General features: G+C 41.3%; 1 protein-coding gene across 1 annotated transcript in view; it reads right to left on the bottom strand.

Moving 5' to 3' along the window:
* RAB10 (RAB10, member RAS oncogene family) overlaps positions 1-23,152 on the bottom strand; it is an 87,233-nt gene extending 64,081 nt beyond the window's left edge. The window contains exon 1 of the mRNA XM_032391477.1: positions 22,358-23,152. Coding sequence (XP_032247368.1) covers positions 22,358-22,484 — 127 coding nt within the window. The 5' untranslated portion in view covers positions 22,485-23,152. The remainder of the gene's footprint in view (positions 1-22,357) is intronic.
* Positions 23,153-24,211: the final 1,059 nt, after the last annotated feature.

Below are 24,211 nucleotides of genomic sequence, written 5' to 3'. Positions count from 1 at the left end.
AGCCAGTCTGTGGGATTTCTTGGGAGGCAAGGGGCTGTCACTTCCTCATACACAAATGTACTGAAAAGAAGTACTGCCACCAAAAAGACATTGAGGCTGTAGAGCCAAGGACAGGCAGCAAGGAAGAGAGGTACCACAATACTTATCCTTTCTATGTTACACATTTTAATACTGTATTTTTAAAATAATAGGCATTACTTTTTAAAATTAAATTTTCAATGAATATAATTCAAATAAAAACAAATGCACCTATTACTGGAAATCACTTTCCTGACCCAGGCGTAAGGGCACTGACTACAGTAATTTACCACAGAATAAAAATATTCTAAACCAAAGAAAATGTCACATACAGAAACTCCAACTCCACCCTTTTTCTGAAAGCTCCTAGAACTATAAGCTGTTGGTGGTTAGAGCTTTAGAGGTTTCAGTGGGTTCCATTTAAAGAGGTATGATGTTTATGTGAAGAAAGATGGCTGCTTAAAATTATCAACAGAAGAGATCAATGATAAAAAAAAATTTTCAGCTAAATATCAGCTCTTTCAACGTAAAAATATGAATAGCACAAATTGTCTATAAACTATATCTAGTCTGTTTATAACCATCCCCAAATTACATATCCAAAGAAATCACTCATGTAAAAGATGATTTTTTTTTTTTAATTTTATTTATTTTACAGAGAGAGAGCACACGCAAGCGGGTGTAGGGGCAGAGGGAGAGGAAGAGAATCTCAAGCAGCCTAGTCTACGCTGAGCGCAGAGCCGGAGGCAGGGCTCGATCCCAGGACCGGAGTTGAAACCAAGAGTCAAACGCTCAACCGAATGAGCCACCCTGGTGCCCCTAAAAGATATTTTTCAATAAAGTCTTCTTAAGTCACAAAATGGTCCAGCCCTGTACTGTCTTATCATTCCATTTAATCCAATCAGGTTTACAAGGTAGGCATTATTAGCCCCTGTCTAAAAAGAGTCCAAAAGATTTTAAAACCTGCCTGAAATTAAACAGTGGCAACAAAGATATTAATTAATCCATGTTCTTTTCATTACACGATCCCTCCCTTACCACTCTAGCCACTACTTCTTCATTTCCTTGCTGGATTCCTATCCTGTCTACACTTGAATGTTGGTATGCCTTGCAGTTTCTAGAGGTCTTCTCTTCTTACTCCACCATGACTTCAACTGCTTTTATTTCTCCGGACCAGATTCCACTCCTTACTTCCCAGACATGATATACAAAATATCTACTGTCTACTAGATACCCTATAGGCACATAACCCAACTTGAAAACTTATCATGCCTCCGACCTGCTCTTTCTCACATAAATATTTCCTGTTAATGATACCAATTCACCCAACCAGTGGCAGCATCAGAAATACGTGGTACAGGGCATCTGGGTGGCTCAGTTGGTTAAGCATCCAACTCCTAATTTTGGCTCAGGTCAGGATCTCAGGGTCACATCGGGCTCTGGGCTGCGCATAGAGCCTGGTTAAGATTCTCTCTCCCTCTCCCCACTGCGTACTCTTTTTTTTTTTTTTTAAAGATTTTATTTATTTATTTGACAGAGAGAGACAGTGAGAGAGGGAACACAAGCAGGGGGAGTGGGAGAGGGAGAAGCAGGCCTCCCGCGGAGCAGGGAGCCAGACGCGGGGCTTGATCCCAGCACCCCGGGACCACGACCCGAGCCAAAGGCAGACGCCTAACGACTGAGCCACCCAGGCGCCCCCCTCTCTCTCTCTTAAAAAAAAAAAAAAAAAAAAAGTGGCACGGGGGCATCTGGCTGGCTCAGCCCGTGGAGCATGCAACTCTTGATCTCAGGGTTGTGGTTTGAGACCCACGTTGGGTTTAGAAATTACTTAAAAATTAAAAAATAAATAAATAAATACGTGGCTCGGCTTTAACACTGCCACTCACTACCCCATCTACAGGGTGAAGTATAAGTTCACTGCCAGATCATACAAAGCCCCTTCACAGCTGGCACCACATGTTTCTAAACACCTGATACCCCAGACCCAAGATGCCAATAAATACAGGACGGGGGGCGCCTGGGTGGCTCAGTCGTTAAGCGTCTGCCTTCGGCTCAGGTCATGATCCCAGGGTCCTGGGATCGAGCCCCGTGTCGGGCTCCCTGCTCCGCGGGAAGCCTGCTTCCCCCTCTCCCGCTCCCCCTGCTTGTGTTCCCTCTCTCGCTGTGTTTCTCTCTGTCAAATAAATAAATAAAATCTTTAAAAAAAAATAAATAAAATAAATAAATAAATACAGGACGGACGGGCTGAATGTGATACATCTAATGGAACACTATGCAGCAGTTTAAAAAATGAAGAAAGTAACAATGATGAGGAATGATCTCCAAGATACATTACAGGAGAAGGGGGGGAAATACAACTATTTCTGAGATATATTTATTTAATAGTACAGTTGACCCCTGAACAACATGGGTTTGAACTGCACTGGTCCAATTACATGCAGATTTTTTTTTTTTAATAAACACACGCTGCAAGTGTATTTTCTCTTCCTTAGAATTTTCTCAGTAACATTTTCTTTCCTCTAGCTTTCCTTATTGTAAGAATATAGTATGTAACGTATAACATAAAATTATGTGTTAATTAACTGTTTATATTATTGGTAAGGCTTCTAGTCAACAGTAGGCTATTAGCAGTTGAGTTTGGGGGGAGTCAAAAGTTATACACAGATTTTCGACAGCGCAGGGAGGTTGGCACCCCTAACCCCCACATTGTTCAAGGGTCAACTGTACAACCTTAGTTCTCAAACTTTAGGCTGTATCCAATCATCTGAGGTGGAACATGAGAACGTGCATTTCCAGCAAGTTTCCTGGTGATGCTGGTGCTGCTGTTAAGGGAACCACACTTTGGAACCACAGCCTTTACAGACACTGCACATTTCAAAAAAAAATCCATTTTTATAATCTTTAAAGAAAATCAACCCATCACAGACTGTCCAAATTTTACAATGGTAAAGGAAGGCCAAATACTGCCTAAAAGCAAATCATCCAATGAAGCAGATTCATGGCAATTACAGGAGAAAATTTAACTGACAAATAGCAAGAAAGATGAGTCAAGCTATAATACTATTCCACAGTGCATGTCAAAATCTACAAAACAACATACAATCATGTAATACCAAGCAAGCACACACCACCACTGCTTTCAGGAAGATGAGTTTCAGAGTAGAAGAGTCAAGGACAAATTAACAAAAAATTTATTTACTCTTGAAATTGTCAGCTATAATGTGTTCTTTAAAATTAACGTCTGACTTCCAATTCTTGGTGCGCCTGGGTGGCTCAGTCAGTTAAGCATCTGCCTTTGGCTCAGGTCATGATCCCAGCGTCCTGGGATCAAGCCCGGCACTGGGCTCCGTGCTCAGCAGGGAGCCTGCTTCTCCCTCTCCCTCTGCCTGCCTGCCTGGGTACTTGTGATCTCTCTCTCTCTGTCAAATAAATAAATAAAATCTTTAAAAAAAGAAAAGACTTCCAATTCTTTCCTTGTAGCCACTCGTTCCCATCAATCAACAAACTCACTTAACAGATAATAAAAGAAACTGTATTTGAGAATACAGTTCCCTAAAAAATTCTCATTCAACTGAGCAGTTTTAAACTCAGTAATTTACTAAAATTCATTAAGATACCAGGAAAAAATGTTAGAAGAACCCCTTCAGCAGGAACATTTTTATGAAGCTAAAGTATTCCAAGGGTAGACAGAATGTCAAGCATGGAGATGTTCCCCAAGACTGAAGAAAATGGTGAAAGAGCAAACTGTGCCTAACTAGATCACTAGTGGAGTTGGAAATCATCATTAAATAGGAAGTTCACAACCCAGGGAAAAGGGTAAGAGCATTCATATAAATATATTGCCTTGTCACCAACAACCCAATAAACAATGCCTGTAACATAGCATAACCTAAAAAATAGTGGAAATCAGCTCAAGAAAATATATGTTGGGCGCTAAAGAAAGTTTAAAATGTCCTGTGTTAAAAAGAAAAAAAGTCCTGGGGTGCCTGGGTGGCTCAGTCGGTTAAGCGGCTGCCTTCAGCTCATGTCATGATCCCAGCATCCTGGGATTGAGCCCCGCATCGGGCTCCCTGCTCGGCGGAGAGCCTGCTTCTCCCTCTCCCTCTGTCTGCCGCTCTGCCTACTTGTGCTCTCTCTCTCTGTTAAATAAATAAATACATAAATAAATACATACATAAATAAATAGATAGATAGATAGATAGAAAAAGAAAAAAAGTCCTGTTAAGTTGTGGCACCTAAACATAAAAACATCTTAATAAGGAAAAATTTTCAGGGCGCCAGGGTGGCTCAGTCGTTAAGCATCTGCCTTTGGCTCGGATCATGATCCCAGAGTCCTGGGATCGAGCCCCACATCGGGCTCCCTGCTCAGCGGGAAGCCTGCTTCTCCCTCTCCCACTCCCCCTGCTTGTGTTCCCTCTCTCACTGTCAAAATAAATAAATATTTAAAAATAAATAAATAAGGAAAATTTTTCAGAAGATAAAGTGAGGGGGCACCTGGGTGGCTCAGTCATTAAGCGTCTGCCTTCGGCTCAGGTCATGATCCCAGGGTCCTGGGATCGAGCCCCACATCGGGCTCCCCGCTCAGCGGGAAGCCTGCTTCTCCCTTTCCTACTCCCCCTGCTTGTGTTCCCTCTCTCGCTGTGTCTCTCTCTGTCAAATAAATAAATAAAATCTTTAAAAAAAAAAAAAAAAAAAGAGGATAAAGTGAGGGTAAGTCATAGTGTAAAACTTAGTTACACTGGAGTTTATCAGGTTAATACTGAATTTATTTTTATTCCCTTAAGTATGCATTAACTAATAGTAACAAACAGCCTCAAAGTACAGTCCATATATTGCTTAATTTATAGTCACCTGTGTTATATATTACTATTTTAATACTTTTATTAGAATATTTTATTGTACAGAGAAATACAAACTATCAAATCCTCTCTGACTTATGATCCACAAGTCCACTATTCTTGAGGGAGGCATATAAAGATAAGAACATGGCTGACCTCCTAGAAATCTATCTTAAAGGTTAGGTATAAGCTGGTTGTTTTGTTTTTTTTTTAAAGATTTTATTTATTTATTTGACAGAGAGAGACACAGCGAGAGAGGGAACATAAGCAGGGGGAGTGGGAGATGGAGAAGCAGGCTTCCCACTGAGCAGAGAGCCTGATGTGGGACTCGATCCCAGGACCCTGGGATCATGACCAGAGCCGAAGGCAGACACTCAACGACTGAGCCACCCAGGTGCCCCAGATATAAGCTAGTTTCACTAAGATGCTATTTATGCCTCTGACATTCATTCACACATCTGTGCAGACCCTCTTTGAGTCCATTTAAAACAGAGAAATTATTTCTCTTAATGTATCATTCAATATGCCAAAAAATCCTTATATTTACCCCCCAAACTGCTTCACTCACATGTCAAAGGATAACCTTCCAACAAATCCTAGAACTTGAGAAGTAGTAAATAAATACTAAGTATACCTTAGCCAGGCTCATAATTTTCTCTTTGAATTATATGCACCCTCAGGCCTCACTTTTCCAATGATAATCCCAATTTTTTTTAATCTTTTTGAATGTAAGAAATGTTTTATTATGTTTTGATAAATCATTTATTCAGCATCTTGTAGAAAAAATAGTCCACAAAAGTTAAACTGATTATATGTAACAAGGTATCAAAACTTAATCATTTTGTCTGCAAAATATACCAAACTTTCTACCTTGACAGAAACTACTAAAGATAAAGAATTTCTTCTCACTGATAATCATCAGTTCACAAATCTGTAACTGTATGGTATAGTAATACAATCTTTAATCTTCATTTTAGTTTTCAGGTTTCCTCCCTAAATGTCTACTTGGTCTCATTTTTTCTGGCTAGACATGTTACCTGCATAACAGCAAAAGTCTGCTGCTTCTTGGGGCGCCTACGTGGCTCAGTCGTTAAGCGTCTGCCTTCGGCTCAGGTCATGGTCCCAGGGTCCTGGGATCGAGTTCCGCATCGGGCTCCCTGCTCCGCGGGAAGCCTGCCTCTCCCTCTCCCACTCGCCCTGCTTGTGTTCCCTCTCTCGCTGTCTCTGTCAAATAAATAAATAAAATCTTAAAAAAAAAAAAGTCTGCTGCTTCTTAATTGCTTTGGGCTTAATAAAATGGGGTTAAAAATCAAAGTCAGTGAGACACTGAGAAAACACCAAGTACTGCGGTGCTGGAAGACTAATCCCTAGATAAATGCAGTGTTACTAGTTGGTTGTTAAAATACTCCATCTTAAAAGAACTCTACATCTTTCTAAAAGCAACTATAATTATGTAAAAAAATAAAATAGAAAAATAAGGTATCTTAAAAGGCATAAAGTTTATATTTCTCAAAACACAAAATGTCTTAGAAGAAGAGCAAAGAAAAAAAATAGCAAAGGTACCGTGAATCAGATTCTAACTTCAGGTGCTAAGAAAGTAGTAGTTATTTTGGTACTTTTCAACCACTCCCTCCCCTGTAGAGCTGAAACTCCACAAGAGCAGTTGCCAAGTCTTTACCACTCACCACTACATCCCTGATACTCATACAAGATGCCTAACACATTTTGTAAAATCTCTATTTTTTTTAATAAACAGTAACTGTAAAGGCTTATAGCTTAATTTCTTATTATTTTTTTCTAAATGACTATGGGGGCGCCTGGGTGGCTCAGTCGGTTAAACGTCTGTCTTCAGCTGGGGTCATGATCCCAGGGTCCTGGGATCGAGCCCCACATCATCACATCATCGGGCTCCTTGCTCCGTGGGGAGCCTGCTTCTCTCTCTCCCTCTGCCTGCTGCTCTCCCTGCTTGTGTTCTAGCGCTCTGTCAAATAAATAAATAAACCTTTAAAAAAATTTTTTTAAATAAATAACTATGTTCCCCTTGAAGTATGTATCTTTAAACTATTTTAAATCAGACACCACATCATACACAAAATAAACTCTCTTAAGAGACATAAAAGGAAATGTAGCAAAATACCTGCTATTGGCAAATCGGGGATTCACTGTAATTTTAACTTTTCTGTAGGTTTTAAATTCTTCAAAAGAAAAAAAGTTTGGGGGTGCCTGTGTGGCTCAGTCAGTTAAGCGTCTGCCTTCCGCCCAGGTCATGATCCCAGGGTCCTAGGATTGAGCCCCATGTCGGGATCTCTGCTCAACGGGAGCCTGCTTCTCCCTCTCCCTGTCACCCCCCTGCTTGTGCTGTCAAATAAAGAAATAAAATCTTAAAAAAAAAAAGTTTTTAAAACTCTTACTCACTTAGGCAAAGAGCTAATGTTTGAACAATTATTTTGATATTATATTTACCTTCTATAACACTCTTGCCCCTTTACTATGCTGAGAATATATCCCCACAAATACATGCAAAAAGATACTACTGGATTTTTTTTAAAAAATTCTTATTTATCTGCTAACTTCTGATTTAAGGAAGGCAAAGGTGTTTTTTAATAAGACTAAGAATATATAAAGAGGTAGAATAACTTAATAATTATACTTGGTAAGGATAAATGTTTACTAGGAGGTCTCAAACCAGCAAAATCATGAGTGAGATACTTTATCATTCAATGCCAAGTGCTATAATATATGGGACACACTGCAATCTTCTAACAGATTACGAATTTGCTGAATCATCTGTTGTTCAGTATTTTATAAAATAGTATACATCAAAAGCAGAAGACTGAAATTATAGACTCAGTCATACTTTGTTCAAAAAGCAAAAATACTCCTTTTTCCCCCAAGTAAATCAACCAAGAATTATATATCTAAACTAAAACTGTTTCCTCTAAATAACACTTTCTGAACAGAACTAGTCTGATTCTCCACCACATTCATCTGATTATCCTAAGTAACAAAAACAAAAATATTTTGAGGATGGGCTGGATATTTAAAAAACAGTAGCAAAATATTATTCATCCTAACTCTACTGGATGTTCTGAGTTAAAAAGTAAAGTCAATATCATTTTGATTCAAAAATTACTTCAAATTCCAGGGGCGCCTGGCTGGCTCAGTTGGAAGAGCACGCAACTCTTGATCTCAGGGTCATGAGTTTGAGCCCCACATCGGGGGGTAGAGATTACTTAAATAAATAATTTTTTTTTTTAATTACTTCAAGTTCCAGCTAAGGTAGTATAGAAAGATCTTTCTGACCCATTGTCTCCAAAATCACACCAAAACAGCAAGGAAAACAAGAAATATTAAATAAATAAATAGACATCATAACTCTAATCTCAATACATAAGACAAAATCTTATGACCTCAGGGTCCACTGAAGACACTGAGGAGGAGCAAGCCAATTCATGTCTCTGAACCCTGGAAAGGTTTTGCAACAGAAGGTATCAGGCACCAGGCAGAAAAGGAAGGCCTGATTAAAGGTTTACATAAGGACACCCCCAAGACCAAGGCTCCATCTCACCTAGCCAGATTTTACCACTCAAGGCTAAAGCAGGAATCTAACGGTTTATTCTCTAGAAAATATAAAACAGATACACTTCGAATTCAAGAACAAGAGACTCAATGCAGTGTGGAAAGGACACAAAAAAGGGAGATTAAAAAGCCCCACCCATGCTTACAGAGCTTGCAAACATCTTTTTAATGATCCATTCTTCATTCTTAATTATGAACATACACCCTGAAATTACCAATCATTTGAGAAAGGCCTCTAAATACAGAATAAATCGGGGCGCCTGGGTGGCTCAGTCATTAAGCATCTGCCTTCAGCTCAGGTCATGATCCCAGGGTCCTGGGATCGAGCCCCGCATCGGGCTCCCTGCTTGGCGGGAAGCCTGCTTCTCCCTCTCCCACTCCCCCTGCTTGTGTTCCCTCTCTTGCTGTGTGTCTCTCTCTCAAATAAATAAAATCTTAAAATAAAATAAAATAAAATTTTAAGTTTTTATTTATTTGAGAGACAGAGAGAGCAGGGGCAAGATAAGGGGCAGAGGGAGCGGAAGCAGACTCCCTGCTGAGCAAGAGGCTCAATCCCAGGACCCTGAGATCATGACTTGAGCTCAGGTCAGGTGCTTAACCAACTGAGCCACCCAGGAGCCCCCAAAATAAAATCTTTGAAAAGAAAAAAGTTTGGGGCGCCTGGGTGGCTCAGTCATTAAGCGTCTGCCTTCGGCTCAGGTCATGATCCCAGGGTCCTGGGATCGAGCCCCGCATCGGGCTCCCTGCTTCCTGCTTCCTGCTTCGCGGGAAGCCTGCTTCTCCCTCTCCCATTCGCCCTGCTTGTGTTCCCTCTCTCGCTGTCTCTCTCTGTCAAATAAATAAAATAAAATCTTAAATAAATAAATACAGAATAAATCTTGTGATCTCCTTATTTGTTGCAAATACAAAATAAATAAAAAATAAAAAAATAAGGGCACCTGGGTGGCTCAGTCGGTTTAAGCATCTGCCTTCGGCTCAGGTCATAAACCCGAGGTTCTGGGATCAAGCCCCACATCAGGCTCCCTGCTCCTCCCTCTCCCTCTGACACTCCCCCTGCCTGTGCGCACACGTTCTCTTTATCCAATAAATAAAATCTTTTAAAAAATTAAATAAAAAAAATAAAATGCAGAATAAAACAAATGTGGGGAGAACACAGAAAACTTGAAAGAAAAAAACAGTCAAGAAGTAGAGGAAAATATCAAAGCTATCTTCCAAGAAAAAAATACCGTATTTATGAAAAGAGAACACTTTAAAAGACAAATTTCAAGGGTAAACAAGAAAAAACTACTAGAAAATTTAAAATATGACAGCTGAAATAAAACCTTCAATAAAAAAGTCAGAAGATAAAATCGAGGAAATCTTCCAGAAATTAAAACAAATGAACAAAGCTAGAAAATAGGAAACTACACAATCAATCCAGGAAGTCCAAAAACCAATTAAAACAGAAAAAAGGGAAGAAAATTATAGGGGTAAAAATGCAAGAAAAACCTGGAAAGACCCACCAAATATTTAGAAAAATGGGTCCATTAAGAAAAGATCCCACCCACTAAGATACATCATTGTGAATATTGTCACCAGGAATTCAAAAATTTTTTGAACCTAAAAACTTCCAGAGACAAACTAGGCCACAAATAATGGATAAAGTATCAGAGTGGTACTGGACTTGCTAGCAACATCAAAAGCAACAAAACCATAGACTACTACTTTCAAAATCAAGAAAAATTATTTTCAACCTAGAATCCGAATCCCTGTCAACCTTCGTTGAGTGAAAAGAATTAAGACATTGTCAAATGTGGAAAGTCTCAAAAAATTTCCTTTGCCATGCACCCCTTTTTCAAGAAGCTACTAAACCATGAAACGATCCAAGGCCATAAACCAAAAAGAAAAAAAACAAAAAACAAAAAACAGTATCGCACAGAAGAGGAGGCTAAGGGAATTCCCAAGGCAATAGCTGTACAACAGGCCTAGTTAATGACCAATCCATTATTGAAGCAGGAAGGAGAAAAGATCTAGAAGAGATGCGTCCAGGAAGAAAAAAAAAAATGATTGTCTGATGATGTGACTGTATAGATAATCATTCTGAGAGATTGTTGGAGAACGTAAGAAGACAATGGGTAAAAGGAAATTAATCAAATAGAAACTTTTAACTTCAGAGGAAAGGAGAGTCAAAAACTATTTGGCTTGACAAGGTATATTTACAAGGACATATTAATGGAACCACTAGAAATCAATTTAACAAAAAGGAGAAAGAGTGGGATGAGATTATAAGATGTTAAAATTCTCATTTAATATTAATGACTCAAGAGATGGCTATACAGGCCGATCATTCAAAAAGAGGTAGGTAGGGGCGCCTGACTGGCTCAGTCAGAAGAGTATGAGACTCTTGATCTTGGGGTCGTGAGTCTGAGCCCCACATTGGGCGTAGAGCTTACTTAAATAATAATAATAATAATAATAATAATAATAAATATGAAAAAAAGAAAATAGAAGTAGGTAACAGAAGAGCCAGAGGATGCCTCTCAAGAGCAGGACAAGGGATGGAGAGGGATGGGACAAGAGATTCCTTTTTTTTGTTACTATAAATCTTTTATTTTTTTAATCTTTTTTTGAAGATTTTATTTATTTGAGAGAGAGAAAGAGAGCATGCATGCACACGAATACATCTGTGCACAAGTGGGGTGGGGGGAGGGCAGAGGAGGGAGAAGCAGGCTCCCTGCGGACAGGCACCTCAGTTACTATGAATCTTTTAGCAGTGTTTTATTTCAAATATTATATATCACTGATAAAAATTAATTTTAAAAACCTTTCAGAAAGCACAGTATAAACTGCTATTATAAAAGAGTCAGTCAGGCACCTGGGTGGCTCAGTTGGCTAAGCATCTGACTTTGGCTCAGGTCATGATCTCAGGGTCCTGGGACTGAGGCCCACATTGGGCTCCTCGCTCAGTGGGGAGCCTGCTTCTCCCTCTGCCTCTCCCCCTGCTCACGCACATGCTCCTCCCTCTCTCTCAAATAAATAAAATCTTTTTAAAAAATGGAAGAAAATCTTCAGGACCTAGGACTAATAAAGTTCTTAGACACCAAAAGCATGATCCATAAAAAGAAAAATTAGACTTCATCAAAATTAAAACTGTTTGCTCTATAAGTGTCCACATGAAAAAGAGACAAGCTACAGACTAGGAGATATTTGCAAAGCACATATCCAACAAAGGACTAGCATCTAAAATATATAAGAACTCTCAAAACTCAACAGTAAAAACAATCCAAGAAAATGGGCAACTGACATGAACAGACATTTCATCAGAAGATAGATAGATGGTAAATAAGGATTTTTCAACACCTCTGGCCAGCAGGGAAATGCAAATTAAAACCACAATGAGAGTATCACTACACATATACCAGAATAGCAAAATACAAAATAGTAACACCATCAAATGCTGGTAAGGATGCAGAGAAACTAGATCACTCACACAGTGCTGGTAGGAATGTAAAATAGTACAGCCTCTCTGGAAACGTGAAATTATCATATGACCCACTAATTATACTATTGGGCATTTATCCCAGAGAAATGAAAACTTATGATCATATAAAAACCTATACACAAATATTCATATCAGCTTTATTTATAACAGCCAAAAACTGGAATCAGCTATGATGTTCCTCAACAGGTGAATGGTTAAACAGTGGTGAATGCATACCATGGAATACTACGCAATAAAAAAGAACTACTGATATACACAACTTGGATGAATCTCCAGAGAATTACGCTAAGTGAATAAAAGCCAATCCCAAAGGTTACATCCAATATAATTCCATTTATATAATATTTATGAAATGACAAAACTTTATAAATGAAAAACAAATTTCTGGAGGAGATAAATGGGGGTAGGAGTATAGTTAAAATAACACTAGGGATCCCTACACCTTGGAACGGTTCATCATCTTGATAGTGGTGATGACTACATTAACCTACACAAGTGATAAAACTGGAGAGAATTTATTTATTTATTTATTTTTTTAAAGATTTTATTTATTTATTTGATAGAGACACAGCGAGAGAGGGAACACAATCAGGGGGAGTGGGGGAGAGAGAGAAGCAGGCTTCCCGCTGAGCGGGGAGCCCGATGTGGGGCTCGATCCCAGGACCCTGGGACCATGACCTGAGCCGAAGGCAGACGCTTAACAACTGAGCCACCCAGGCGCCCCAAAACTGGAGAGAATTTAATACATATACACATAAATGAAAATAAACCTGGGAAATGTAAATAAGATTGGTGTACCATGCCAGATGTCAATATCCTGGTTGTGATATACTATAGTATCAAAAAATGTTTTCATAGGGAGAAACTGGGTAAAGTGTACAAGGGATCCCTCTGTATTGTAACTGCATGTGAATCTACAACTGCCTTAATAAAAATCTCCATTAAAAAAAGTTCTGCATAAGCATTTCTATTGATATGAAAGAAACAAATCAACACAGTCCTTCTGTTCTGATTTTGATACGTTGTACTTTTTGGGTCTCCAGAATACTGGTTTTTCCATTTTCTAATGATTTACAACCTTGGATGCTCTGTTTCTGGGTCATACTGGAAACTCAGTGTTCCATCACCAGTTGCTGTTTACCTCAAAAAACAAATTTTTCATTTCTGGAAAGAAGGATAAACATCAAGTAATCATTTTTGCTTATAATCCAAAGCACTGTTTTCAAAGAAATTTTTTTCTCATTTCAGATTTCCCTTCAGGTGAGTTTTCTTCACCAAAATTTTATTCTAACCATCTTTTCAAATTCTTTATCTTATAATCCAGATTTTAAAAACTTATTCCAGGGGTACCTGGCTCAGTAGGTAGAGCATGCAATTTTTTTTTTTTTTTAAGATTTTTTTATTTATTTGACAGAGAGAGAGCACAAGCAGGCAGAGTAGCAGGTAGAGAGAAAGGGAGAAGCAGGCTCCCCGCTGAGCAAGGAGCCCAAACCGGGGCTGGAGCCCAAACCGGGGCTCGATCCCAGGGTCCTGGGATCATGACCTGAGCCAAAGGCAGTCACTTAACCAACTGAGCCACCCAGGCACCGCTGAGCATGCGACTCTTGATTTCAGGATTGAAAATTCAAGCAATTGGGTGTAGGGATTACCTAAAAATAGTATCTTAAAAAAAATTTTTTTTCTATTAACCCCCAATATTCATCATTTGAAGGAAGTAAATCTATGACCTTTACAAGACTTTTATCAGTCTTTCGGGTTCAGAAAATGTTCTATTAACATGCTCTGTAGCTTTCAACTGTTCATTTATGACCGAACCATCTCCATAAGCAATTTTCGCATGCAGATCTCTAGTCACACAATTTATACTTTATGCTAAATAGCAGTTTCTAATTTGTAAATCAACACTCAAGCAGCTCTTACACTTCTCTATTAATCACAGCTCCTACCACAGCACTGACTGGGGAAACTAGTACTGTTAAAACTTGACAGATTACCAGTATTTCTCCTATCATTCTTTTTTACAAACCAAACAGGAGTATCACTATTTCCTTTGCCACATCTCATACGCCATGATTCTGGAAATGAAAGTAATTATCCCTAACATTATCTGCTTAGCTCTGCTCTGTTATGCTCTAAGTTTGCAAAGGACAAGTAACCTGAACAAACTTTTTGATATTTGGTGCTGATACTTGTTACTCTTCCTCACTTCCGCCAAAACAAAAACAAAAACAAAGCAGAAAACCACTGCAACTCCACTTTTCAAATAGAAATTGATGAGTAGGAAGAATTATCCATCATTAATTTTTTTTTTCAAACAAAACAATGAAATTCTCTGAATGAGAAACATGGCCATGACAGAATATAGACAGAACTGGATCTAGATTCTAGTCAAAACTTTCAGGGCATGTGGGTGGTTCAGTCAGTTAAGTGTCTGACTCTTGGTTTTGGCTCATGTCATGATCTTGTGGTGGTGAAATAGAGCCCTGCCTTGGGTGCCACACTCAGAGGTGAGTCTGCTTGTCCCTCTCCCTCTGCTCCTCCCCCCAAGCCTTGCACATTCGTGCGGCTCTCTCTCTTAAAATAAATAAAATCTTTAAAAAAAAAAAAACTCTTTCACTAACCAGCCATACAATCTATTGGAACTTCCTTCACCTCACCAGTCTGTTTCCTGACTCTTAAAATTAATTGGAGGGTTCTTTCCTGCATTCATATTTCATGATTCTAACATTCCAAGGAGTTCTACGTAGATATACACAACAAAAAGACAAACCTGTCTTCAGTATCTAAAAGTACAGACCAATGACACTAAAGTGTGGTAAGATACCATAAAGGATCCTGACTGAATGACCACTGGTTAACAGTAGCTACCACATGGAACAGTGAGGGGCTGTCTGTGAGCAAAAGCTCTTACAGGAACTGGGTCAAGTGTTGGGTAGTTCTGCTTGTTTTTTGGATTCTTAGTAAAATATACATAACATAAAATTTACCTTTTTAAATTATGGTAAAAATACACATAAGACTTACCATGTTAACAAGTTTTAAGTGCATAATGCAGTAGCATTAAATATATTCACACTGTTGTGCAACAGATCTCCAGCACTTTTTCATCTTACAAAACTGAAACTCTATACCCATTAAACAACTCCCTATTTCCCCCTTCCCCCACTCCCTGGGGGACTATCACTACCTTTCACCATTCTACTTTCTGTTTCTATGAATCTGAATTTAGATACCTCATGTAAGTACAATCATACAGTGAATATTTGCCTTTTTGTGCATTTTAACCATTTTTAAGCATACAATTCAGTGGCATTATATTCTAATTGTTACACAAGCACCACCACTATCCATCTCCCCAAGCTGAAACTCTGTACCCATTAAGCAATAATTCCCCCATTAACTGAAAATCTGTACACATTAAGCAATAATTCCCCATTACCCAGTCCCCAGGCCCTGGTAACGACTATTCTACTTTCTCTATGAATCTGCCTATTCTAGGTACCTCATATAAATGATTTCACACAATATTTGTCCCTTTTTTTTTTTTTGGTCTGGCTTGTTTCACTTAGCACAGTGTTTTCAAGGTCCAGCCATGTTGTAGCATATATCAGAATTTCATTCCTTTTTAAGGCTGAGTGATATTCCACTCTATGTATACAATACTACATTTTGTGTGGCCATTCATGTGGACATTTGGGTTGTTTCCACCATTTGGCTATTACGAATAATGCCGCTAAATAGATAATAAGGGTTGGTGAGGATGTGGAGAAACTGGAACACTGGTGCAGTGATAGTGGGAATGTAAAACAGTGCAGCCACTGTGGAAAATATGGTAGTTTCTCAAAAACTTAAAAATAGAATTACCACATGATCCAGTAATTCCACTTCTGGGTCTACACCCAAAGGAACTGAAAGAACTTAAACAGGTAATGATATAACAAAGTGCATTTGTGAGAAATCAGTCATCCGAATGGGTGTGAGGTAACATCTCATAGTGGTTGTGACTGGCATTTCCCTAATGATTAGTGATGTTGAACATCTTTTCATGTGCTAACTGGCCATTTGTATATCTTCCTTGGGAAAAATGTCTGGATAGTTTTTAATCAATCCTAAAAATACTGTGTTCAAACGAATGATCCATTAGGCATTCTGGAATTCCTGTAGCATAAGCTGCTGAATGAAAATCACAGCAAAGTCCAGCCACATTTAATATGTCAGAGGTTTTTTCATTTCTCTAAAAAGCAGCCTCCCCATATAAATGGGCTCAATTCAACTTCATCAACCAATTCTTAAATGCAGCTAGTGGAACCATCCTCCTCTTCCAAAGCTTAGCAAAATCACTCAGAAAGACAACAAAAGGGTGCATTCATAATACCTCTCCCAGGGGCAAGAGTCTTTACCAATTTAACTTCTTGCATGGAGCCCAGATGCTCCATTTCCCAATGAAAGAAATTCCCTATGGAAAAGGTAATAATAAGTCTAGGCGTGGAGGGAGGATTAACACCACCAAAAAGTAGCACATTCAGTAAGACAGTCCACTAAAAATTCCTGCCTTGGGACAAGTACATGTAACTACTGTATCACTAAAGGGTAATGTTTTCCTGACCTCATACTGCCAAGAGGGTTATAACCAAATCAACCACTAAAATTTGCTCGTCCAAAACCAGTCACTCTCTTCTAGCAAATACTTCTCAAATAATCTTTGAACTTCCAAGGCCAGTTTTACCCTAAAATTACTCTATTAGCCAAACAGCTAATATCTTTAGGCAAAGATCCCAATCTACTTCACATATATAATGCTCAGAAAGGAGGTAGAAAGGAAAATATTAAAACAAAAATAGCCTGCTTCTATTCTATATTAGAGGATCCTGACTCTGTACTACTTGTCTGTCTGCCTCTCTTCATTCATTCATTATTTATCATGCACCCATTAAATGAAGAGACTCTTCTAGGTGCTTAGCATCTATCAGCAAAAACAAAAACAAAAACAAACAACCCACCTCTGCCCTTGTGTAGCTTATAGTCTAGTGCCCTTGGATTCTCTTTGATAATGTTGAGTGTGAAACATACCAGTAATTTATTTTGGCAACTCTATCTGCAATAAATCTGACCATAAATATCATACATAATTTCTGATGTAAATATGTGGGAATAAAAAGACACAGAAAAATTTAAATACAGTAGTCTTTGAGTGTACTATAAGCACAATAAGCCTGTAAAAATTCTTCCAAGAATCAATGACCAATGAACAACTAAAATGATTCTGACTGAAATAATGAGGGCCTGCCTAATATTGACAGTTTGGCCCTTCTGAATACCTACTTCTATTTATTTCTGAATACTCACCTAGCAAGATAACTACCTACCCAAACCTTAGGAGGTTTTAACTATCAAGTAACAACTCAAATTTCACTATCATTATAATTAGAGAATGCTCCACATTTTTTAAAAAGTCAAGGAGAAAAAAAACAACCCTAGTCTACTGATAAAATTTAAAATTTTTTAAAAGTAGTATACATCCAAAGTCATTTCTAGTCATCTGCACATTAGCCAACTAGCTAGTTCAGACTGTTTAGACATGCACGGTCCAATATGGTAGCCACCAGCCACATGCGACTATTGGGCACTTGAAATGTGCCCAATCTAAATTGAAATTAGCTGTAAGTATAACATACACACTGGGAAAAAAAATATAAAATATGTCAACATTTTCTTAATTTTGATAACATAATAAAATGATAACATTTGGGGAAAAAATGATAACATTTGGGATAAAAACGAGTTAAAATTTATCATTAAATTCTTCTTTGGGGTGCCTAGGTGGCTCAGTTGGTTAAGTGTCTGACTCCTGATTTTAGCTCGGGGCATGATCTCAAGTCTGTGGATTGAGCCCCTGCTTGAGATTCTCTCCCTCTCTCTCTCTCTCTCTCTGCCCCTCCCCCTCCCCACACGCACACACTCTAAAATAAATAAATTTTTTTAAAAAATAAAAATAAAAAATAGGGGTGCCTGGGTGGCTAAGTCGTTAAGCGTCTGCCTTCTGCTCAGGTCATAATCCCAGGGTCCTGGGATCAAGTCCCGCATCGGGCTCCCTGCTCAGCAGAAAGCCTGCTTCTCCCTCTACCACTCCCCCTGCTTGTGTTCCCTCTCGTGTCTCTCTCCCTCTGTCAAATAAGTAAATAAAATCTTTTTAAATAAATAAATAAATAAATAAATAATTCTTCTTTTATTTTTTTTAAGATTTATTTTCTCTGGGGCGCCTGGGTGGCTCAGTCAGTTGGGTGTCTGCCTTCTGCTCAGGTCATGATCTCAGGGCCTGGGATCAAGCCCTGAATAAGGCTTCCTGCTCAACAAGGAGTCAGCTTCTTCCTCTCCCTCTGCCCCTCCCCCTACCTGTGCTCCCGCTCTCGCGCTCTCTCCCTCCCTCAAATAAATAAATAAAATCTAAAAAAAAAGAAAGATTTATTTTTTCTTAAAGATTTTATTTATTTTGGGCACCTGGGTGGCTCAGTCAGTTAAGCATCTGCCTTCAGCTCAGGTCATGATCCCAGGGTCCTGGGATCAAGTCCCGCATCAGGCTCCCTGCTCAGCAGGGAGTCTGCTTCTCCCTTTGCCCCCTCCCCTCCCACCCCCATCCTCACCCCCACTTATTCTCTACCCCCCTCGCAAAAATAAATAAAATCTTAAAAAAGAAAAAAAAGATTTTATTTATTTTGAGAGAGAGCACAAACACGAGAGCACAGGGGAAGGAGCAGAGGGAGAGAGAGAATCTCAAAATACATTCCATGCTGAGCCCAGAGCCCAACACCGCCCAATCTCACAACCGACCTGAGCCAAAACCAAGAGTTATACACTTAAACGACTGAACCATCCAGGCACCCCAAGTTTTATTTATTTATTTAGAGAGCACGTGCGTGCGCACACACACACACACACACACACAGGGGAATGGGGGCAGAGGGAGAGGATCTCAAGCTGACTCCCCGCTAAGCACAGAGTCCAAAGCAGGGCTCAATCTCACAACCCCAAGATCATGACCTGAGCCAAAATCAAGTCAGATGCTCAACCAATTGAGCCACCCAGGCGCCTCATTTTTTTACTTCTTTTAATGTAAAATATATTTTTTACATTTTTTAATACCAAAAAATATCCACGTGGCTGGCTCACATTATATATATATTTTTAAAGATTTTATTCATTTATTTGACAGAAACACAGGGAAAGCAGGAACACAAGCAGCGGGACTGGGAGAGGGAGAAGCAGGCTTTCTGCTGAGCAGGGAGCCCAATGCGGGGCTCGATCCCAGGATCCTGGGACCATGACCCGAGCCAAAGGCAGACGCTTAACTGACTGAGCCACCCAGGCGCCCCACATTATATTTGTTTTAAACAGCACTGGTTTAAGACAACACACTTCTAAACCTGCACACAGAGTAACACATGCAATATACATTGGAGCTATGTTCAGAATTTTACACTTATGTATTTATTCATTTCTCAGTTCACACTCTTCAACCTATCTTCTTTATCAAAATGCCAACATCAGATATTTTTATATCAAAATACGAAAGTTTCAGAGTCTAATGTGAAATTGGTCAGCAGAGCACTAACAAATATTTGAGTGACCACTGTACACAGGGTATTCAATCCATAACGTAACTTGTTCTACTGCACTTCAACAGCCAAAGGGACACACATTCTGTATCTAGCTAATATGCACTCTGCTCCTACGGTGTGCCCGGTATCATGCTAGATGCTTTACTCTCACTGACCCATAAAACCCTCACAACTACCCTACGTAGTAGGTCCTATTTAAAGAAAAAACTTGGGGGCGCCTGGGTGGCTCAGTCATTAAGCGTCTGCCTTCACCTCAGGTCATGGTCCCGGGGTCCTGGGATGGAGCCCCGCATCGGGCTCCCTGCTCCGCGGGAAGCCTGCTTCTCCCTCTCCCACGCCCCCTGCTTGTGTTCCCTCTCTCGCTGTGTCTCTCTGTCAAATAAATAAATAAAATCTTTAAAAAAGAGAAAGAAAAAGAAAAAACTGAAGCACACAGAGGTTAAGTAACCTGCCAAAGCCCACAGCCTGTGTAAGTAGGATTCCAACCCAGCAGGCTCAAACCAAAACCACCGCACATTTTCCCTAATAAAAGGACTACACAAGGGGTGCCCGGCTGGTTCAACTGGAAGAGCATGAGACTCTTGATCTCAGGATTTTGAGTTCAAGCCCCATGATGGGTATAAAGATTACTAAAAAAATAAAACTTTAAAAAAAAAAAAGGACTATACAAGATTGTGTCATTATCTTACAGGATTGAGTTCTAGTTGTGGGTTATGTACCCATTACAAAAAAACTGGAATAGATGGGGTGTAATGCATTGCTTCCTACTCTCCACCACCCTTCTAAATGGCAGGTTAAAGCTGCCCACACGAATTAAATCCCTGATCTTACTACAAGTTTATACTGTGCTCCCTTTTCCAGAATTTCTAGATCCTATGCTATCCCTCTGGTCCAATTCCTATGTCCTTCAGGCTTCATTTCAGACATCATCTCCATGCAAGCCTACTCAAGACTCCCCATGATTTAGGCTAGTCACCCCTCCTCCCTGCGCTCATCCCTATTGTAGCACTTCCCACATTCTGATTGCCCTCACTAGACTGCTCGAGGGGTCTACGTGTTCACCACTCACCACTTATAGTACCTAAAACCGTGCCTAACATTAGGTGCTCAATAAATATTTGCTGAACTATCTAACCACCCGACCCACCCAGCTACAGTTAAAAGTGGAATATTAAAAGCAAACAGTGGTAGAAGGTGCTAATCCACAAGCACAGAACAAGTTCTAAATTTCATGAAATTTATGACAGGTCAAAAGAATAATATCGTATACAGGAAATCATGATTGCAAGGACTCCTACCCACCCCCAAAAAAGGAAGAGTAAAATTAAAATCTATTTTATTTTTTTATTTTTTTTTAAGATTTTATTTATTTATTTGACAGAGAGAGAGAGACAGCGAGAGAGGGAACACAAGTAGGGGGGGTGGGAGAGGGAGAAGCAGGCTTCCCGCCGAGCAGGGAGCCCGATGCGGGGCTCGATCCCAGGACCCTGGTATCTTGACCTGAGCCGAAGGCAGACGCTTAACGACTGAGCCACCCAGGTGCCCCTTAAAATCTATTTTAAATGATCACTTGCCCAATTTAGTTTCAGCATAATTTGTAAGAATGAATTAAGTAGCTGACAAAAATTCTGTCATGAGAAATCCAAATCAACCATTCCATTCCATCGTTTCTCGGCCTTTTGGCTAAGATCAAGTGCAAATCAACCATTCCAGTAATGCTATAAATTGAAATCAGCTTAATTCTGACAATTCTCAGAGTTCCGAAAAGACTGCAGTTGCTTTTTTAAATCGTCTCAAACATAAAACTAGTTACACTTATAATTGGGTTTCACTCCCCAATGCTCAGTGCTGGGCTCCAAATGACAGGAGCAACTATGTATTCTTTAAGATACTTATGGGGGGCAGGGGAACGGTTTTCACGTACAATTCATTTAACAAAAGTCGTGTTAATTCCACTAAATTTTCTAACCAGAGTCCGAAGGGACTTTCCTAGAGCCTTCCCTTTTCCAAAACGGGAAACCGACTAAAAAGGTCAATCTTTAGTTCTTACTTCCACACTAAGTAATTCTGAAACATGAGGTGAAAGTACATGAGAAGTTCTAGGGCTAGGACTGGCCAAATGTTTTCCTGTAAACTGCAGCGTAAAGTCAAATAGGAGAGAACTACATTCTTTCGGATTTGAGGACAGAAACTGATCATCTCTTTTAGATTACTGCTTCTGTTGATGTCTGCAAAAGCACTGTGAGGCAAACATGCCACTGAGTCCCACCCCAAGCACGAAGAGCCTCCGATTGTTTGACACATCAATGGATTAGTCAACGCGGGGGAACTCACTTTTCCCCTCTAATTTGCTTTAATTATTCCTCACACAAACCCTCAAGTTTACTCTAAGTTATGACCATATGGAATCTTCTCTTTGCCCTGAAGTATAAATTCAGGCCTTTACCAAATGACTACTACCGCTTCGATCCAAACCACTAAAATAAATCCCTTACAAGTACCGTACATCTAGTAACGCCACACAAATATGGAAAAAGCCAGTCCAGTCGCTTAAAGAAACACCATTCTGGGACGTGGTTAATGCTGCATATTTTGCAACAGAGGCAATGAACAGAGTAGGAGACTTGAAAGCAAAAGACCAGATGGAAAGCATGGGAAGACCCCGCCCCAGTAAGCTCGATGTCGATTCAAACAGTAACTTGGATCTGTCGCTTGGAATCGGAATCACTGAAACAAAGGCGTTTATTACGGGAAGCAAGATGTCTGGAGTAAAAGAAACGGTTTGCAGCTACCCAGACCGTACACCATCTTCCCACAGGTCTTACCTATGGTGGAAATAAAGGTGGTATTGAAGGCATCATCCGAAAAGCGAAAAAGGACGCAGGTCTTCCCTACTCCCGAGTCTCCGATCAGGAGCAGCTTGAAAAGCAGGTCGTACGTCTTCTTCGCCATTGGGAGGAGCGGCTCAGGCTCTCGCCGCCGGGGGCCCCAAGGGATCGGTCCCTCTCACTACGGCCAACTCCTCACTTGGGCGTTCTCAGGCCGGAGTACCGGGGAAGCGTGGGAAAAACGAGGGCTCGAGAGGGCGCGGGCGACCTACGAACGGCCTCGTCGAGGAAGCCCCGACGGTGGCGGCGTCCGGTGCCTCCGAGGGCGGCGACCGCGGCTCCACAGCCTCTCCCAGCCGCTCCGCCCGGTTCCGGGGAGTCGGTCGGGACAAAATGGCCTCCCCTCCCCCCTCAGGGCTGCTCGGCCGGGACGCTCCCACGGACGAGCGAGCAAGCTCTGCCGTCGAGGAAGCGCGACGGACGTGAGGACAGTCTCTCTCCCGAGCAGAAACTCCGCGCCAGGACGCGGCGGTGGCAGCAAGGAAGGACCCCGAGCCAACGAGCTCAGCTACATAGCCACAGGAAGCCGAGCCGCCCCGGCCAGAGCCACCTTTTCCCCGTGCCCTCTCACGCCGGCGTGCGCGCTGCCTGAGACGCACGCAAGGACGTACGCCCGCCCTTCCCTCGCGCCCTCGCCCTGCGGATCGCCTCTGCGCACGCGCGCCGGAGGGTGCAGGGGCATGCGGGGGCGGAGAGTGGCGCGCCGGGTCTCCGAGCCCCAGTCTAAGGCCCCGCGGAGAAGAGAGAGGGGAGGGGCGAGAGAGGGCGAGGCCGCGGGCGCGCTCCCTGCGGCCGTCTGATAGGGTGCGCCGCGTTACGAGCACGCCCCGCGGGGAGGCGCTGCCTGGTGACTGCGCAGGCGCGGCACGCTGGAGTAGCCCCTTGAAACCCCCCCCCCCCTTTCGTCCTGGGGTCGCCCTCCCGGCTACGCTGAGGATGCTCTCGGTCGTGTTTGTGGCGTGTGTCGAGCTGAAGGTCTTGGCGCAGTGACTGGCTTGGATGGCCGTGTGTTCCTGTGTAGCTGTAGTTCGTAAACGCGAGAAAAAGTGGCGCCCTGGGTCATTAATAGGTTCTTTGCTAAAATGAGACGCATCCTGGAGTGCCCTCCCTCGTGGCTAATCGTGACAGGAGAAACACTAGAGCTCCATCCTGGTTTTACTTAAGGAGCGAGAGTTGACGTTCCAGAGAGCAGGAGTCTGACACGGAAAAACTGGCCGGGCTGCTCAGATTGGGATGATGTAATCCGCCTTTCAGGGCGAGGAGAGGAGGGTTGAGGAACACCTGGGCGCAGGGAGAACCTCCCGGCAAAGTGGGAGCTTCGGTGCTGTGCTCTACGGCGAGAACCCACTGCAGGCCTTGCGGTCCTTTTGGAATACGGGAGAGCCCAGAGCTCCATACGGGAAGAAGCAGGGCCCCTCCCTGCCGCCAAAATCGAACCACCGGTGTCCAAAATTGAAGGATGGTGAAGCCAACCCCAACCCTACGCTGCCTCTTCCTTGCACTTTCTTTTCATATGCCTTACACCCTTCTGTCTCTCCCCATCAGTCTTTATGCTTCCCTCTTCCTCTTCTTCTCTGTAGTTTAGTCATCCTCCTGCCCTGCCATTCTCAGTTTGTTTCACCGGGCAAAGCACACCTAGGATGTCATGGCTGGATAGTTGAACCTGGTAGGCTGGTTAAACCTAATACAGGAGAAAACCCTGATCCATCTGGAAACAGGGATTAAGAGAGAAGTAAAAACTACATTTTTACACCCTGCCACCACCCCCAAAATGTTTGTGTATGTAATATG

This window comes from Phoca vitulina, unplaced genomic scaffold (genome assembly GCF_004348235.1).
Source record: "Phoca vitulina isolate PV1807 unplaced genomic scaffold, GSC_HSeal_1.0 scaffold63, whole genome shotgun sequence".
NCBI lineage: Eukaryota > Metazoa > Chordata > Mammalia > Carnivora > Phocidae > Phoca > Phoca vitulina.
This window is presented reverse-complemented; position numbering and strand designations above follow the sequence as displayed.